Source organism: Lepidochelys kempii, chromosome 9 (genome assembly GCF_965140265.1).
Source record: "Lepidochelys kempii isolate rLepKem1 chromosome 9, rLepKem1.hap2, whole genome shotgun sequence".
In the NCBI taxonomy this organism is placed as follows: Eukaryota; Metazoa; Chordata; order Testudines; family Cheloniidae; genus Lepidochelys; species Lepidochelys kempii.
In genome coordinates this window covers 75,650,831-75,669,889 of record NC_133264.1, presented here as the reverse complement: position 1 = coordinate 75,669,889, position 19,059 = coordinate 75,650,831, and the positions used below count along the sequence as shown (strand labels likewise).

The 19,059-nt window shown below is 43.6% G+C and overlaps 1 protein-coding gene and 1 long non-coding RNA gene across 5 annotated transcripts in view; one reads left to right on the top strand and one right to left on the bottom strand.

Annotated features, from left to right (window-relative positions):
* The window catches only part of BRWD3 (bromodomain and WD repeat domain containing 3), an 88,556-nt gene extending 86,751 nt beyond the window's left edge, over positions 1 to 1,805 (bottom strand). For 2 of the 4 annotated variants that reach the window (XM_073360928.1, XM_073360930.1), the window contains exons 1-4: positions 1,681 to 1,805; positions 1,540 to 1,598; positions 1,364 to 1,393; positions 1,007 to 1,066 (exon numbers count right to left, since the gene is read on the bottom strand). In XM_073360928.1, coding sequence (XP_073217029.1) covers positions 1,007 to 1,066; positions 1,364 to 1,393; positions 1,540 to 1,598; positions 1,681 to 1,717 — 186 coding nt within the window. In that variant the 5' untranslated portion in view covers positions 1,718 to 1,805. Of the gene's footprint in view, positions 1 to 1,006; positions 1,394 to 1,539; positions 1,599 to 1,680 lie in introns of those variants that run through there. The other 2 variants (XM_073360929.1, XM_073360931.1) reach the window with 2 other exon arrangements.
* The window catches only part of LOC140917655 (uncharacterized), a 31,709-nt gene continuing 13,551 nt past the window's right edge, over positions 902 to 19,059 (top strand). Inside the window, exons 1-2 of the long non-coding RNA XR_012160942.1 lie at positions 902 to 1,414; positions 1,879 to 2,018. This is a non-coding gene — a long non-coding RNA (uncharacterized lncRNA). The remainder of the gene's footprint in view (positions 1,415 to 1,878; positions 2,019 to 19,059) is intronic.

The window sequence follows — 19,059 nt, the reverse complement described above, 5'->3', positions numbered from 1 at the left end:
CCCTCTTGAAAACTGCAGATGCTTTGTGTTACTTCACAGGGGACATTCTGAGGTTGTTAAAAAGCTATTGCAGTATCTTATGTTGTAAACTTTCTTTACCTTACCAGTAACATTGGATTTCAGGGAAGTTCTTTCAGTTCTAATAATCTATTTTCTTGTTACTATATTTTGGTTACATTTAGCATTTCCTCTCATCTGGGACAAGAGCAATCAATGCAGAGTGTCATTTGTTTGTGGATGGTTTCACATACAAGACATTTAGTGTTGGCTGTGAAGGCTGGGTTTCCAGCACTGCAGGACAATGTTTACTTGTTTTTAATGGTGGGGGGAGAAGAAAAGGGGGAAACTATTTACATTGAATTGTTTTTTAAAAGTGGAAATATCACTGGAGTTGGTAGGTTTGCTAAAAGGTTTGTTTAGACCCCATTTAAAGGTGACAGCACCTCAGCGCTTTGAAATCCTAGAAGGCCAAAGAAGCGTTGCTGGTATTGTCACCATCAATGACAAGGGGCCCACAGCTCACAGGATTATTACTCAGCCGCAGTAAGTAACCCTTGGACTCCAGCTGTCCCCCTGGCTGCCCCCCAGCCTCTCACTGTGCCAGGGCCATGGTGTCCTCCCCGCCCCCCAATGCAGAAACACTGGCCCTCTCCTCAGTTCCCGTATTTTGGAGCTGCAGCCAATCAGAAGGCAGCTTCCATTCCCACACACGGAACTACAGCTTGTTAAGCGTTGTGCCATTCGCCAGCCCCCCTCCCCCCGCCAGCTCCTTCTCGTGCCCTCAGATAACCCTCCACAACAGGCACCTCGCTCGCAGCCCCCCGCACACACGCGCCGGGGGCAGTAACTCCCCCCACGCTCCCCACCCCCAGCGAGGCGGCCGCCCCCCGCCCCTCCCCACCCCACCCCACCCCACCCCACCCCGGGGCTCAGCGCTCACCCCACGGTGGGGAGCGGCGGCCGGGTGGGGGAACTTACGGGGAAGTTGGAGCGAAACTTCACTCACCAGATCCTCGAAGCTGCGCCGGTGCTCCTTGCCCTGCCAGTCCAGGCGGCGGGGGATCAGCTGCGGCGGGGGAGGGGGCAGTCAGCGCAGGCACGGCCTCTCCCGCACCTCCCCCAGCCCCGGTCCCAGCCCGCCCGGCCCCGGTGCCCCAGCCGCTCCACGGCCCGGCCCCAGGCGGGGATGATCCTTACCCCGCTCCGAGGCCCTGCCCACCCCCGCACAGGCAGCACCCGGAGTGGCGCCCGCCGCAGGGCAACCCCCGAGCCGTCCCCGCTGCTGCCCGAAGCGTCCCCGAGAGCCGCAGGGGGCCCCGCTGCGGGGCCGGGCGACTCCCACCTGCCCGCCCGTAGCCCCTACCTGGTGCGCCTCCAGCTCCTCCACCAGCACCTGGGGAGAGACACAAAGGACGTGAGTCCGGTGTGGCGACAGGAAAACCTCCCTCTCGGCACCGCCGCCCCAGCCGCCCAACCCCGTCCCCCCGCTGGCCCTGGCGGCGGGGCCGGCCCGGCCGGAGCCCCGCGCTGGCCGCTCACCTGGGCGGATTTCCTGCAGGGTCCGGACTGCAGGAAGCGGGCGATCAGGTAGTAGAGCTCTGCGGAGAAGAAGGGGACGCGGTTACAAGGAGGACACCCGGCAGGGAGCGCCGCCCGCCTCCCCCCGCCAGCGATACCCACCGGCTTCCAGCTGGGTCGGGGCGGCCGCTGTCGCCATCCTCCTCCAGAGGCCCGAGGGGGGGACAGGGGCGGATCGTACCCGGGGGGAGCCGCTCCTACTGCGGCCGATCCCCCATGGAGCGGCTCCGGTGTGTGTCCGTCGCGCTCGTCGCTGTCTCGCTCGCTCTCGGGTTCATTGCATCTCGTTTCGCCCCATAGATATCCCGGCCCCAGGCAGCCGCCGAGCAGGGTGCAGCGCCGCCGCCCACCACTCGGGGGCGGCCGCCCAGGCAGGGGAAAGCCCAAGCGGAAGGAAGGACGGACGGACTCGGAGGACGTGCCTGGACAGAGACGCTCTGGTAAGAGTCTTCCGGAAACTCGGTGATGCCGCGGCCCTATGCGGCTTCCGGGTCTGCGTCCTGCGCGCTGTGACTCGATCCCTCCCCCGCGGGGGGCGGTGCTGAGGCCCGGCATTGTCACCCCTGGCACACAGCGCCTCCTGCGCGCTGGCTGATGCATTGCCCGGACGGCCGTCCTCGCGCCGCGCCGCGCCTCCTCGACCGCGCCCAGCGGGAGCTCGGGCTGAGCCGGCCCCAGCGCAGCCTGACCGAGCCGCCGGGTTCGGAATCCTGGGGCCGGCTGCACCCGGCGGAGGCCTTCGGCTAGGGCAGGGCTTTAAGGCTAGAGGCGGTGCCTGCCCACTGGGGGCTCTAAGCAGGACCATCCTCCTCTAAACACAGGCTTTAAGGCCAGAAGGGGCCATCGTGTTCATCTGTCTGCCGCACGCCCATAACCTCTGGCTGATTTCAAGTTACAGAGACTCCACCATTTGTTCTCGTGGAGTCCGGCCAGTGACCTAATTGTATCATTTCCCGGGCCGCACAATCCGCCCACACAGCACTTATGTACACGTGTTAAAATGCCCACATTAACTAAGATGAATGGTATTTTGGGGAGTTGTACTAAAAAGGGGGGGCCCTGAGCTGCCTGGGCCCTAAGCAACTGTTTAATCCGCTTATGCCTAATGTTATGACTGCTTCAGTTAAAGGAGCCTTCCATTTGGATCTGCATGTCTTTCCCCATGGTTAAAATACAGTGTTTTGCCAGGAAATGACCTTTACGCATTCTTAAAACGTAAAAGTGTGTAAGTTCAGTTGTCCCTTTTTGAGCTATGTTTACACATCTATATGAATACCTGTTTATCTCTAAGCATTTTACAAAGTATGTATAATATTTTAAGCACCTCTAGGATAAGAGGCAGGTATTTCAAGCACTGGGGTACAGATGAAGTGTGATTACAGAAGTACATTACAATCCTGCTGCCCACACAAGGAAGTAGTTAGAAAGAGTACGGCCAAGAACAGACGTGACTCAGCCCTTAACATATAAGACTGAAATTCATGAGATTCAATTATTGTTCTACTTTACTACTGTGTGAATTAGAGGTGGAAAAAAGTATTAGGTCATCTAGTCTAGCCAACCTGAAAAGAGGTAAAGCTTAGCTGCAGTGGTAACAGGAGTCCAAAGTAATAGGGATTCCTTTTATGGGTGTGATGCCTGTTTTTGTATGTAGCTGTATTGGTCCCAAGATATGAGAGAGACAAGATGGGTGAGGTAATAGCATTTATTGGACCAACTTCTGTTTTCAACGAGAGACAAGTTTTTGAGCTTACACACTTGTCTCTCTTGCCAACAGAAGTTGGTCCAATAAAAGATATTATCTCACCCACCTTGTCATGATTATTTTTGTTGTTTGACTGGTTACCAACTAGTTGCTACTGATAAACAGGGCTTTGAAGACAATGTCTGATCATTTGATAGCATGAATACAGCAGCCATTTGGAAATAAGCATTAATTTAAAAAAATAGTGTGCACTGTTCATGATTCAGAGTTTTCTTAAACTAAGATGCACAACAATGTGCATGTTAGTGTTTTCTAATGACAATATAAAGAACTTAAACAGACCTATAAATAATACCACAATATGTTTGTAGTGATATACTATCTTCTATAACTGTTAAATAAAGGTATTCAAGCCAAAATGTTCAAATTTGGAAGCCTAAGGATAGGTACCTAAATAAATGGTCTGATCGTCAAAGGTGCTGAGCACTCATTCCTCCCATTGGAGTAAATAGGACCTGGACCTGCAAGTCTTCAGCAGTTCTGAAGTTCAGACCAGCCTCAGTCCTGCAGTCGGATCAGTGTGGGCCAACCCCTGAAGTCAGTGAGATTCCATGTAGGTGCCAGGGTCCACCGACCCTCATCCAGTTCCAGAATCAGGGCCACAGTTAGGCTATCTTTAGTCACTCAAGTAAAAATAATTTGCCATCAGAGTTCAAGAAAACAGACATTACTGTTAAATTGCATTTTTTTTAAAAAAGGCTCGCAACCTTCTGAGGAAGAAGGGTACAGTAGCAACCAACTTAGAGATCCTCAAGGACAGCAGATAATTTCTCATAGGAAACATGGCTTGGCAAAGCTTCAGAAAATGACTTTGCCATACCAAAAGATGTCAAAACCTGATAGCTTTATATTTTTATGGGGTTGCCAAAATGTATCGTTCTGTCAGATAAAATGACAGCTGTTCACTACAGATCCTCTATATTTTTGTGGGAACATCTCCATAGTCCTACCTTCTCTTTACTTGTTTCTTGATGAGTAAGTCAATAACCTTTTAATTCTTTATTTTGAAGTTGTATTTTGACATATTTGGCATTCTGTAGCAGTACTTGTTAAACAATGCTTTGAATGGCTGCTTTGACATTAGAGAAGTTGCCATCCAAGAAAAAATATGAAAAAATATAACAGAGCATGGATCTAGTACACAAGTAGCTGAATCCCAGTGTTCTGTTTCAGCGTGGCTGAAATATGAGAAACAATTTAATTGTTTCTGCTTTCATTAGATTTATGCATAGTTTAAAAACTTTTGTGAAGTACAGTTTCAAAGCCCTCAGTGCTGTTACTACAGAGATGCAGTCTGGCCTACATTAATTTTTTCCTGTTAAGTTTCAGATGACTTCAGTATTATCTGCCCTAGTTTCAGCAATAGTCCACTGGGAAGGAATCAGACTTATGGCATTTGGTTGCTCTGCACAGTTCACACTCCAAGCTGGTTTGTTTTCTATGAGACATTTTAACATAGTAGTTCCGTGTTGTTACAGCATCTTGAATTAACTGGTTGATGGGTAGGCATAGACTTTTTTGTATAAGTGGTAGTATAGAAATTGCTAATGCTAGGGGTTTAAAATAGCCAAGAAGCTTCCAGCCCAGTAGCTCTTGATAGCAGATATAAATAGTGGCTGGATAAAGCATCATTACTGACAGAGATGCAAGCTGTGCACAAACAGACCAAACTGTAAATATTAGCTTTTGGTGTTAGTTTCCAACATTATCTCCTCTCTGTAACTTTTTTTTTCTTCAATATTTCCCAAAAAACTCTTGAAAGTCACTGTACCTGCGCTTGTGAGAGAGAGAGTGCAAAACTGCAGTTCTGTTAAATTAGTTATCAACATAGGAGACAGGAAAACTAATGAAGAACCATGTTGTGTTATTTTGGAGCTGTGCTTCAGTGGTGAAGAACATAGGTAATATTTCTCTCGCCTCCAGCATTAATAGTTATAGGCATATTCTTTCACAGATGTCAGGAATTTGATTGAACATAAACTCAGATGAGATATTATAATGTGGTTTGAGAATACTCTGCAATATAACAAATCCCTTGTCTTCCAAAGTTGAATATAGATCCATATCACATGCAAACATCTCACCAAGAGCATTGTATAGCACCATGTCCTTTCATGGCCCAGGCCTTCTTCTGAGTGTCAACAATCACCCAGCTTATTTCATTTTGAACATGACAGGTTTCCTTGGCAACCATTTGATTGATGTGTCAGGCTTAATATATCTCTGCATGCCTGATCTGCACTTACTTCACCATGGCAATTGTAAAATACCCTGAAACTGCACCACCACAACAGAGAGTGGCTTTGCCATTTCTGTATTTAGCTTTGGCAGAATTATTTTCATAGGGGCTATTCTAAAGCCCACTGAATCTTTCCATTAACTTCAGTGGGCTTTAAACTGAAAGCCTAATACAGGTTGAAAAAATGCCCACGCCAGGCACACCTTTCTATTGCTCATATGCTTCCCACACATTCAAAATGGAGGTCTCTTGCCAAATGCTGCATGATTTCACAGGATTCCTAGTCATTGTACTCACAAACCTGCCACTCACAGACTCTATATAGTATTCCCTAATGTTCAGATTTAATAGTACATCAGCAAGAAAGCATCACCTAAATAATCACATGACCGTTTGTTAATTCATGTTCACAGAGTACAGATATTTGGAACATGGCACAATGTGTACAGATCAAATACAAATCGATCATTACTCACATCCCTACTAGCAACTGCATAGCTCCGCCCCTGGCCAGCCTCCAATCCAAGAGATTATTGTTGCGGTGACTATTTCTGGGTAGCCTCCAGCCCTTGGAATCTTTTCTTTCATGTGGCAGGTTCTAAGCCACTACATCTTCACATTGCACCACAGTGCTGCTTTGCACATGCCCATGAATCTCATCCTAAGTGGTCTTTGCTTTCTGGTGAGTGATGCCTGCTTGCAAGTTTGTCCCTAGTTCCACTGGAGCACTGTTCCCCGCCTCCCCCATCTCCCCAGGCATACTAAAACCAATGGATCCTAACTGCAGCTCCATGACCCACTTCTTTCTGGCTCCTCCTCATCCAAGAAACAGCACATTTTGGAGGACCAGGGAGTCTCTTAGCCACAGCAAGGTGCCATGCCAGTGTCTACTTATGCAAATTGCTCCACATTAGAATTTTGTTATACAAATGGACTAATGGGAGCAGCATTATGGAAGGATAAAGAAGAACATGAACATTAATTAGCATGATAATTTTTGCTATTAAGCAAGAGAGAGCAAAATTGTCAAAGGGGAGGGGGAAATTGAAAGAAGTTACCTGAAGTTTACCTCTCCCAGTTTTCATTACATTCTCCTTTATTTTATTTTTCTTTAAAGCTTTTCAGTTGTAAAGTAGGTGTTTGGGGTACCACATTTGAAAAGAGGAGAGATGGAATGTTGGAATCAACTGATTCTTTAGGAATTGGAAAGAGATGGGGAAAATTGAAGCAGTGCAGTGATATCTGCAGGATCATTTTGATAAGGGGAGAAAAAGGTCATAGAAAGCCATGTAGCACCATGTGACCAAGTCTAATAATTACACCCTCCCCCCAACTCCCATTGGCTGGGAACGGCGAACCGCAGCTACTGGGAGCTGCGGGCAGTCGTGCCTGCGGATGGTCAATGTAAACAAACTGTCTCACGGCCTGCCAGCAAATTACCCTGATGGGCTGCAGGTTGCCCACCACTGATCTAAACTCTTGTGGAATTTATGTCCCACGTAAAGCTGTTAATTCTGCACCCTCCCCATTGTAGTTTGCAGCTGATGGGTGGGTTTAGCTGGTGGTACTTCCCCTTTCTCCTGAAACCATGCCTGCTTCCCCATACCAGTTCACGGAAAGGCATATCCTATGTGGAGCACAAGTACTTGCCTCTGGCCTCCTCCCCACCCAGCTGCGTGTCAGCAGAAGCATTTGTGCGTGGAGAAAGTACTTTCCACATGATCATGTGGTACAGATGAAACAGTTACATTAAATTTTTCATAAAGCATAACAGTGATTTAGGAGCCTAATTACCACTGACTTTCAATAGGATTTGGGTTCCTAAGTCACTTAGGTCCTTTTGAAAGTTTTACTTTTAATGAAGAATGAAGATCAAATTCCATAAAGAAGGAACAAAACGATGGGAATGCTCAATCGGTAGAAACAGTCTTAAGATAGAAATCATTAGGGACAGCACCCAATACATTACACTCTGTGCGTGGCTTGGCTATACACATCCAGAGTAGCTTCACAGACTGCAGCAGAATTATACTGGATTTACAAAGGACTAAATGAGGGCAGCAGAATTTGTCCATTTGTTTTCAATTAAATAACCTCATGTGGGGTGGGAAGGCGTGGAAGGGCCTGGAATACTTAAGCATATTTCCTCAGGGGGGTTCATGTCTCTCATACGGTCCAGCCCTCTTTGTTGGAAGCATGACATCTGAAAGTATTTTCCAACATTATCAATTAAATGTATTTGTTGAGCACTTTACTCAGAACGGACCACATTCTGTCCTCAGTTATACCCATGCAACGCTATTTGTAACATAGAGGCCAAAAGTTCTGATCTCAGCAGGATGGTCTGTCTAAATATAGTAGAATTCCACTGTAATATAGTAGAATTCCACCAACTTTTCAAGTCTAATTGACACCACCGTATATTTCAAATGAGTGTCTTTGCTCAAAACATGCCAACCAGATCAGGACTGAATTTCACTAATAGTGCTATGAGGAGAAGATGGCACAGCATTAAAGCTGAGCCATTTTTCAGTGGCCAAAACAAATTTGTTTGGGTTGAACAAAAAGTATCAAAATTTCAAAATGACATTTTTGAAACAAAATGTGGATTAAAAAATGTTGACATTTCTGAAAAAAAAAATCTTTTTTTTTCCCAACCGAAACTATTCACCGAATTCAACTTGAATTCACAAATAGTTTCGGTTCCTTGAAGAAATACATTTTTTGGCAAATTTACTATTAGCCAAAATAAATTTGCCCAGCTATGCATGGCATCAACATGCACTATACTTGTCTCTAGTCAGTAACATCACTTTCTTGCCTTAATATGCTCTAAAAATAACATTCTTCCAAAAAATAGTGTTTTTGAAAGATATAAGACTTTGTTTTGTCATGTGAGTGAAGGTCTAGGGCAGGAGTGGGCAAACTTTTTGACCTGAGGGCCACACTGGGGTTGCAAAACTGTATGGAAGGCCGGGTAAGGAAGGCTGTGCCTCCTCAAACAGCCTGGCCCCCTGATCCCTATCCGCCCCCCTGACTGCCCCCCTCAGAACCCCTGACCCATCCAACCTCCCCCCCCCACTCCCTTTCCCCTGACTGCCCTCCCCTGGAACCCCCTGCCCCTAACCGCCCCTCCGGGACTTCACCCCCTATCCAACCTCCCCCCCCCCCGTTCCCTGTCCCCTGACTGTCCCCTCCAGGGACCCTCTGCCCCTAACTACCCCCCCGGGACCCCACCCCCTATTTAACCTCCCTGCTCCCCATCCCCTGACCCTCCCCCCGCCCCAGAACCTCCGCCCCATCCAACCGCTCCCTGTCCCCTGACTGCCCCCCAGGACCCTCTGCCCCTTATCCAGCCTCCCCGCCGCCTTACCATGCCACTCAGAGCGGCAGGCCTGGAAGCCACACCGCCCCGATGGAGCCAGCTGCGCCACTGGCGGCTGTGGGGGAGGGGTGACAGTGGGGGAGGGGCCGGGGGCTAGCCTCCCCAGCAAGGAGCTCAGGGGCCGGGCAGGACGGTCCCATAGGCTGGATGCGGCCCATGGGCCATAGTTTGGCCATCTTTGGTCTAGGGCTATATCCTGTCCAGGTCAGCTCTGAGAGGAGAAATGAATCAAAACTTGAACAAATCCTGTTGTCTAGAGTAGAATTGAATAGGCATGCTAGGGAGAAGATTTGCCTCCATCCTTAAATATATAAAAATGGGTGTATGTCTGGATCTGGATCTGGATTTGCCTTGACTCTTAGATATATAGTGAGGTTTTTACCCACGAAAGCTTATGCTCAAATAAATCTGTTGGTCTTTAGGGTGCCACCAAACTCCTTGTTGTTTTTACAAATAGGTATATGTGTCCATGTGAAGTTTAAAGGCTACAGAATGTATACAAAATAATAATTTTTTAATGCTTTTATACATTTACCATCCTCCTTTGTACATGTCTACCTTGCATATCACATACCTAGCAAATATAATCAAATGAGCAGGAGAAATTCCTACACAAGCATACTTACTTTTTAAAAGTGAAAAACTGATTTTATTTAATTGATGTGAATGTCAAATTTGCATATGGTTTAAGTCATAGCAAAATAAAAGCTGTTATGTTTACAGGTTATTTTTCTGAACATATGCTGAACTTAAGTGGAACTTAAGAATTTGTACTTTGTATTATACAATGGTGGTGACCAATGCCTGGATATCAAACAGTACAGGGCTTCCTTAAAGTGTACATCAAACATCACAACCTCATATGAATTTTTAGCAGCATATTTAATGTATTGCAACTGATAAATACTCAGAAGGTTGTGCCTGAATTTCAGGGAAAAACAAATATAGATACTTTATGTAGACCACTATGATGCCATATACAAAAAACATTTCTCAAAACTTACATTGTTTTATAACTTGCTGTCTTGGTGGCTATTAAGTAAATAGTTATGATATTCTGGAGCATCTTAGTTTGCATTTTTGCTATTTGTTTCAATTTGATACCATTTCATTTTACTCCTATGCCATACCAATGTTCCTCTAGATGGTGCTCCATAATCAAGAATTGCATTTAATACTATCCCATTCTAAAGACTCCCGAGAAATAGTCTTAGTCAAGAAAACAGTCTCCTTTGTCTCTAAATTCTGTATTATAATAATTCCATCTGTACTACAATTTACAGACTTCTGATTCAGTAAAATAGAAATACATTATTTATTGCTCTTGCAAATCTTAAAACCTATGCACTATAACACCGAATGCCATCTGTGTGAAATAATATCATCTGATATGCTGTAGACTGATTCATATCTGTTATGGCAGCCATTAGGGGGTGTGAGCTGTTCAGTGTCCTGTTGATTGATTTAATTGTGATAACTTTTATTTACAAAGGTCACACATACTGTAATTCTCTCTCTAAATATGTAATACACACACACGTAGGTGCAAGTGTTTAAATTGGATGTAGTGTAGAAGAAAAAAAGTAATTATAACAATAGTAATGTGTGTACATATATGTACACATAGATGTAGAAATATATATTAGAGACCAAGATAAATAATTTTACCATTTAATTAATATATGTATCACAACATTGCTGAGACAAAATTTATATAGGAAAATTCACAAGTTATCAAGTTCTTTTCAAACTAGGAAAAAGCAGAATAGGTCCTAACTGACAGTCTAATTTTCATTATTCTTGATATTAGAATTCTCCTTTTACACATCCGTGTTTAAGGGCCTGATCAATCCTCAGGAGTCTTTCCATTGACTGCAGTGAGCTTTGGATTGGGCCCTGAATGTTCACACATCCTCTAGTTCAGGGGTTCTCAACCTTTTTCTTGCTGAGGCCCCCCTCAACATGCTATAAAAATGCTGGGGCCCAGTTGGGGAGGGGGAACTTGGGGCTCCAGGCCGGGGGGGGGACCCTTGGGCATAAGGCATAGTTTTACTTCTATTTGTGAGGGGACAAGGGCTGGCAGGGCTCAACCTAGCTCGGCAGGGGTCCAGGGAAGGAGCGCCAGCTCCACCCCCTGACTCACTCAGGAGGCCACCGAGCCTGTCTGGGCTGCGGGGGAACACAATCAAAAAATATAACTCATAGAGGAGACTCAGTTCAAAAAGTTTGAAAACCGCTCAGGGTGCAGGGAGAGGGGTAGCTAGGGGCTGTGTGCAGGCAGGGAAGTAGCTCAGGGTGCAGGGACGGAGTAGCTAGGGGCCGTGTATGGGCGTGGCGGGAGGCTCCCAGTGCGGCTTTCAGCTTCAGCGGGGGCGCACTGGGGCTCCACCCTTCAGCCCCCTCACTGCTCCAGGCTTGGGGAGGGAGGTTTGCCAGCTTCAGCTGTACGCTGCTCCCGGCTTTGGGGGGTAGGGGGGATACCGGCTTCAGCCCGTGCCACTCCCAGCTCCAGCACTGGGTTTCAGCCACAGGGCTCTGCAGCCCCCCTGAAAGGGCTGGTGAACCCCAGGGGGCCGTGGATGCTCGGCTGAGAACCAAGAACATTTCTTCTCATGCAAATGGCTACCATTATAGCTTTAGCTCCAATTCTAGGAAGTTGACAGTGCCCAGAAGGGCTCTCACTCCTAGAAACAGTACATGACACTTCCTTGATAAGGTACTTCAGCAACTGCAAACCTTAAAAAATGGATCCTTTTTAAAGCCTAATCCGGTGTTCAACTTCCACTGCAGTAAATAGGAGCTGAAGGCACTCAGTACCTTTCAGGATTAGACCCTTAGCGCCTGAATATGTGACTCAGAGTATCTCTGTAGCGATGTCCCTGTATTTACAAATCTTACTGTAATTTTAATAGAATTATGGATCTAGCTAATAGGTATGTTGTGCTAAATATTGCCTGTGATTTTTTTCCTTTCTTAGATTAAGTGTTGAGGATTTTTTAAAATCGTTTAGTTTTCGTGTATCATCTGTACCAGAATGATACAATCAGCTATTTTTGTTAAGGTGCCCAGGGGCCTTCATGATGGCTGTCTAAAATGGTGTTATAGTGGGTACCTAAAAATGTTACCTTTATTTACTGAAATAAAATGATGCATCTGCCATACCCTCTCCTTTTTCCCATTCACTTGTTATCTTATTGAAAAAGCCTTTAATAAGCATTGCTTTTAAATGTTCTCCTCCTCCACCTCCATGCTGGATCTCCTACAGTCTGGCTCCTGCCTGCGTCACACCGTAAACTGCTCTCACAGAGGTTTCTGACACCCTTCTCAGCTAGATCTCAGTGCCTCTTCTTCAACCTCATTCTCCTGGATGTCTCTGCTGGTTTTAACACTGTCAATCACTTCCTCTCCCTCATGGCATTGTCCTCTCCAGGTTCTCCTTCTACCCCTCTATCCATTCCTTCAACATCTCCTTCCACCCATTTTTGTGAGGGTTCCATAGGGCTCTGTCCTTGGGGCCTTTTTGTTTTCTCCTTCTGCAGTCTCTCTTTGGATGATTTCATCTGCTCACTCTAGCCCATAGGGCCAGTCAGCTAGCTTGCTGTATTGCATAAAGTGTTTTCTTCATCGGTTTGGTTGATTATATTGTTATTTTCTTGGGTTTTATTTATGCTGAATTTCAGTCTATATTATTCATAATGGTTGTAACACAAGGAACCTACAGGCCTGTATCCTGTATGATTAGCTAGAGCAAGTTAGCATAAGTGTTTGTAAACTTTGGCATAGATAAATGGCCTACCGGTTACCCCTTTTGACTTTGGGGAACTGAGTGGGGAACTGAACAAAGAACTGAATGTGTTTACCATAAGTCTGGAACAGACTGGTAACTGCAGGGTACACCACAGAACATGGAAGTCATGATTTAGGCCAAAGATAATGGTTTCAGGGATGAGATAATCGACATTAATATGTATGAGTACATGTCATAATATGTTAACCTATGGAGTAAGTGTAGCCGAAGATTTATCTGGGTGAAGAAACAGGATTTGGGTCCTGATTAAGGCAGGGCCAGGACCCTATAAGAGGGTAAACAACCATGCAGGTGATCGTTCTTTCCTATCTTCTATCAAGCTATCAGCTCAGCTTTGCAATATAGCTTAACTACTCAACACTTGAGCTTGATCCCTACCAACTTGGGAAGCCTGGACCATCGAATTCATCAGGCATGCCAGAGATGAGGCTGGTCCTGTGTCTCCCACTACCAGGTCTTCAGGGAAGGGTATAAGTATGTCAGTTTAGGTAGTCTTTTAGAATAGAAATGTAAGCACCATGGGCCCTAGAATTGTGTTACTGCTTTGTGACTTTATGTTTTAGATCTTTGATTATTCTTTCATTCATTTTAATAAAGATAAATCTTAACATTTTGATATTGTCCTCAGTATAAGTGTCCTTGCCACATAACCCGAGGGTCCTCTCATGACCTTGAACTCTCTGAGGTTTCTAACCCTGTAGCCTGAAATAAGACAAGAACCTAAATATCTTCTGGTCAGATCATTGGCAACCCGTAATAAACTAGCCCATAAATTCAGGTCAGCATTACACATTTTCAGCTATCATCTCTTTGTTCTTTATTTAACTCTCACCATCCAATCCTGCATCCCAAAGTGTCTCGCATCTCAGATTGTCTCTCGGACGTTTGGCTGCCCCCGGCAAGTTAAAATTAACATGGCCAAAACTGCATTCCTGATCTGTTCTCCAAACCCCTCTCCTCTCCACCCTTTGTCACTGTTCTTCATTAATCTGACCAAGTCAGAACCACCACCCCCATCCTTACCCCCTACGTTAAGTCCGAACTTCTTGTCCTTGCCACTACTCCTATCCTGGGGTGATCCTGGAGTGGCACAGCAATGCAGCAGCATCCTGTGCTTGTGGGATACAGGCTAGCTTTAAGAGAGGCATTATCAGCTCCTTTCAATGAACCCAACCTCTTACCACAGACTTTTATTAGTAACAAGTATTTTCTAATTCATAGGTGGTTGAGTAAAATTTTGTCTGCACATCTAGAACTTCCATCCAGTAATTTGGATGAACTTCAGAGATATGGTGGGAAATGAGCAGTGCAGACAGAGAACATCAGAAGTGTGAGGATTCTGTCTGTGGAGGAGGGCTGTGATAATATAGCATAGATTGCAGCACTGCTGATTCTTTGCTTCCTCCTGCTCTGGCACAGTGTCCATCGTATCAGACAGACTACCAAGGGTCTAGTTCAGTAGTGCCCAACCTTATTACACAGGAGTGCCACCTAAATATAAGCACAACCTTGTATGGGCCAAACAGATTCTACATATTTTAATAGGATTTACAGTCACCTGTGTTGATTTATATTTTAAGTTCAGCTTGTTTTGTATGTATTTAGATAAACAATACTGCACATAGAAACAACCTATTTTCACACTTGTGTAAATTAAAATGATATTAACATGACAACAAAATGATGATAAATCAGCCATTAGTGTATTATGTTGAAGCAGGCCGCGGGCCTCATGAAATGCTCTGGTGGACCGTGTATCATCCACCTGCTGTAGGTTGGGCACCCCGGTCTAGTTGATATTATCTGTCAAGTAGTTAACTAACTGAGGGATCTATTCATTTGTTTCCCCATTTAAACAAAAATGTTTCAGCATAGCCACAACCATATAAGAAGACAACACATTTTATTAAGCTGCATTTTGCTGGAAATGTTCACACCTTGCTCCTGAAAAACATACTGAGTAGGATTTTCAGAAGCATCCAAGTGATATAGGAGCATACGTTTCTAAGACACTTAGGTGCTTTCAGAAATCCCACCCTCGAATCCCATTGACTTTCTACAGGAGTTGTGCGCTTGAGTCACTTAAGGAGCTTTGAAAAACATACCCTGTGTTGCTAACTACACTGTGTGTATATTGATAGCAATAATATACTGTAATATACACAGAGAGGGCTGTAGATGAAGTTCTTGTAGGAAGTTTCTTCTCCCTTGATTTTTTTCTTAAATATTTGTTATTTCGGCCATCGTCTATCTAAACACAAAAAGTTTGCTTTTCAGCCACACTGTATGAGCTCCAGGGAAAAGTCTTGTCTGGCCAGGGTGGTTTCGCAGTATCCAAAAAGGCAAATGTCATTGGAGTAATGGAAATCCCCTTCACCCTCTCTTGGTTCTATGCTATTATTTTAACAACTGACTCCTGGGAGCCCCATCCATTGTATCACAGAGGAACCTCAATTGAATTCCTCATTCTGAGAAATGTTCCTGTTCGTAATTTATTATTATAATGACTTGCAAATAGAATATGAGCTTCCTTAATCATAAATAGTTACAACAGCAAAGAGACCTGACCAGAAATGGGGTGGGTATTTTTTCTGTTTTGGTTTGGTTTTTGGCAATGTGAATTGTATGAAGAGGGTGCTTAGCTGAGTAAACAATGTGCCTTGAATGGAGATGATGGGACATTTTCCTATGAAGTGCTGCAACTCCCCGAGCACCACTATGAAATTCAGACACAAGATAGAGCGACTGTATTAAGTAAGGCTTAGGAGGATTATGGAATTAAATTGGTTGCCCCCCTTTCACCCTTCCCCAATCAAAGAAATTAGAAATTTAAATACAAAAAAGAGTGTTAAAATAATACAAAGGCTTTGACTAAAACGATAAAAGCAAAGAAACTCCGTGTTAAGACTGCTGCTTTATTCTGGACTCCTAGTGTGTTTAAGCACAGTGTTTTATATTATATAGTCCTCTATCAGGGACTACATAAGAACTGTGGGTAATCTTATATACCATATAAACTGCAATGCCTGTAATGTTATTTTAATAGCTTGTGTATTTAATTCCTTCTGCTTTTTTAAAATTTTGCAACATAACTGTTTACAGACCAATACTGTTGCTTTGAAGCTTTAACCACCAAATTATACTTATTCCATATTAGTTTCCTAGTCAGTGTTACTTTATCCATCGTACTTACCTATATAATTTCACAGTGAGAGCAATGTTGCAAGCATCCTGTTCATTTCAATGAGAGTTTGGGTAATGAAAGCTATACAGTCAGACTTGATTAATCTATGCTGGATTTATCCAGATGTCTGACTATCCGAAAGGTTTAAATGGATATCCGTCTTCTGCTATATGCACATACCCTTGATTTGTTAATCTGAAAATGTTTTACTTGGTAAAATTTTAAAAAATAGACTTTCTAAACTGATTTACATTGATCATCTCTTATTGTGCAGTGAAACAACTGGCACAAGTGTACAGTGGTCTTATCATATCTTTCAAGATAATCTGCAACATACCTTTCATATTACACTCAGTGGCAAAAGTGCCTTAATAACTGAAATGAAGTATAGAAAAAATTTAAAAATAACACTTCTCACTTAAATCACTACAGAAGTAGTTCTAACCAGGGGCTCCCCCCCCGCCCCCGTATCTTTCTCTGTGCTATTACTGTGTTTTCCCCTTGAAATCTGTGGTGAGGTGTTTTAAAATCTTTATTTTTAGAACAATTTTCTCAATAACAAAATACATTTATAACACTGGTAGACCCAGCCAGGGCATGGGGAACAGTAGGAAGGCATCCTATTAATATTAACAGGATTTATTCAGGTTGTAAGCTCTTTGAGGGCAGTAATTGCCTTTTTTATTATGTGTGTGTGTGTAGCACTTCCTTGCCTGGGAACTTTGATGCTGGGGGAAAGTTTGTATGTTCCACTGACCCTGTGAGCTATGCTGGCATGTGTCTTAACTCCTGGTAAGGCCACCCAAGCTGGACAAGTCAAACAGTAGGACCAGATGAAAAGTAGCCCACTGGTTCTCCAAGTGGAGGGTTGAGCCATAGGCCAACAATCTATCCTCATGAAAGAGGTAGTTGTAGAAACAACAAGGTAACCATTCCAGCAAACAACATAATAGACCTGTGGAGGAGCCTAGTTTATGCCCTAAAGGACATCTGACAGTGTGACAAGGATTCAGATTAAGTGTAAAGTGCCTAGTCCAATTAGCCCTTGACTGGGAACTCTGAGCACTACAGCAATACAAATAAATAATAATAAGTAGGGCTGTCGATTAATTGCACTTAACTGACGCGATTAACTCAAAAACAATCATGATTAATTGCAGTTTTAATTGCACTGTTAATAGAATACCAATTGAAAATTATTAAATATTTTGGATGTTTTTCTACATTATCAAATATATTGACTTCAATAACAGCACAGAATGCAAAGTGTACAGTGCTCACTTTATATTATTATTTTTATTACAAATATTTGCACTGTAAAAATGATAAAATAAATTAATTTTCAATTCACCTCATACAAGTACTGTAGAGCAATCTCTTTACCATAAAAGTGCAACTTACAAATGTAGATTTATTTTGTTTTTGTTCCATAACCACTCAAAAACAAAAACTTTAGAGCCTACAAGTCCGCTCAGGCCTACTTGTTGTTGAGCCAACCTCTAAGATAAACAAGTTTGTTTACATTTGCAGGAGATAATGCTGTTCGCTTCTTATTTACAATGTCACCTGAAAGTGAGAACAGGTGTTCTCATGGCACTTTTGTAGTCGGCATTGCAAGGTATTTACGTGCCAGATATTCTAAACATTCATATGCCTCTTCATGCTTTGGTCGCCATTCCAGAGGACATGATTCCATGCTGATGACACCCATTAAAAAATAATGTGTTAATTAAATTAGTGACTGAACTCCTTGGGGGAGAATTGTACGTCCCCTGCTCTGTTTTACCTGCATTCTGCCATATATTTCATGTTATAGCAGTCTCAGATGATGACCCAGGACTTTTCGTTCATTTAAAGAACACTTTCACTGCAGATCTGACAAAATGCAAAGAAGGTACCAATATGAGATTTCTAAGGATAGATACAGCACTCGACCAAAGGATTAAGAATCTAAAGTGCCTTCCAAAATCTGAGAAGGACAAGGTGTGGAGCATGTTTTCAGATGTCTTAAAAGAGCAACACTCTGATGTGGAAACTACAGAACCCAACCACCAAAAAAGAAAATCAACCTTCTGCTGGTGGCATCTGACTCAGATAATGAAAATGAACATGTATTGGTTTGAACGGTTTTGAATCATTATCAAGCAGAACCCATCAACAGCATGGACGCATGTCCCCTGGAATAGTGGCTGAAGCATGAAGAGACATATTAATCTTTAGCGCATCTGGCATGTAAATATCTTGCAATGCCGGCTACAACAGTGCCATGTGAATGCCTGTTCTCACTTTCAGTGATATTGTAAACAAAAAAAGCAGGCAGCATTATCTCCTGCAAATGTAAACAAACTTGTTTGTCTGAGCAATTGGCTGAACAAGAAGTAGGACTGAGTGGACGTGTAGGCTCTAAAGTTTGACATTGTTTTATTTTTGAATGCAGGTTTTTTGTACATAATTCTACATTTGTAAGTTCAACTTTCATGATAAAGAGATTTCACTACAGTACTTGTAATGGGGGAATTGAAAAATATTACTTTTGTTTTTTTACAGTGCAAATATTTGTAATAAAAAATAAATATAAAGTGAGCACTGCACATTTTGCATTCTGTGTTATAATTGAAATCAATAAATTTGAAAATGTAGAAAACATCAAATATTTAAATGGTATTTTATTCTCATTTAACAGCGCGATTAATTGCACAATTGCGATTATTTTTTTTAATTGTTTGACAGCCCTAATAATAAGTAATAGATGTTACTGAACATATTGGGCTATATTCAATGTTGGTGTGACTCCACTGAAGTCAGCCAAATCATCTGTTGTGAAGGAAAAATTGGGGAAAGGGACAAGAAATGAAACTTGCAGAGCTATTGACAAATCATCCTTTGGGAGGATAAGGGTAACAAGGGACAGGGCTTATGGCCTCAGCACACCGCTAGGAATATAGGGGGAGCTTCAGAGAGGGACAGAACTCAAAAAACAAATCAGAGAAAGAATTTTCTGAAGTTTTTCCCCAACTTCACTCAGCCCTAGCAGCCCCATAGTTGACTGTGAATAGCTCAGTTGCTTCTGCATTCTGTATTTAGCAAAGACATTTGAAGA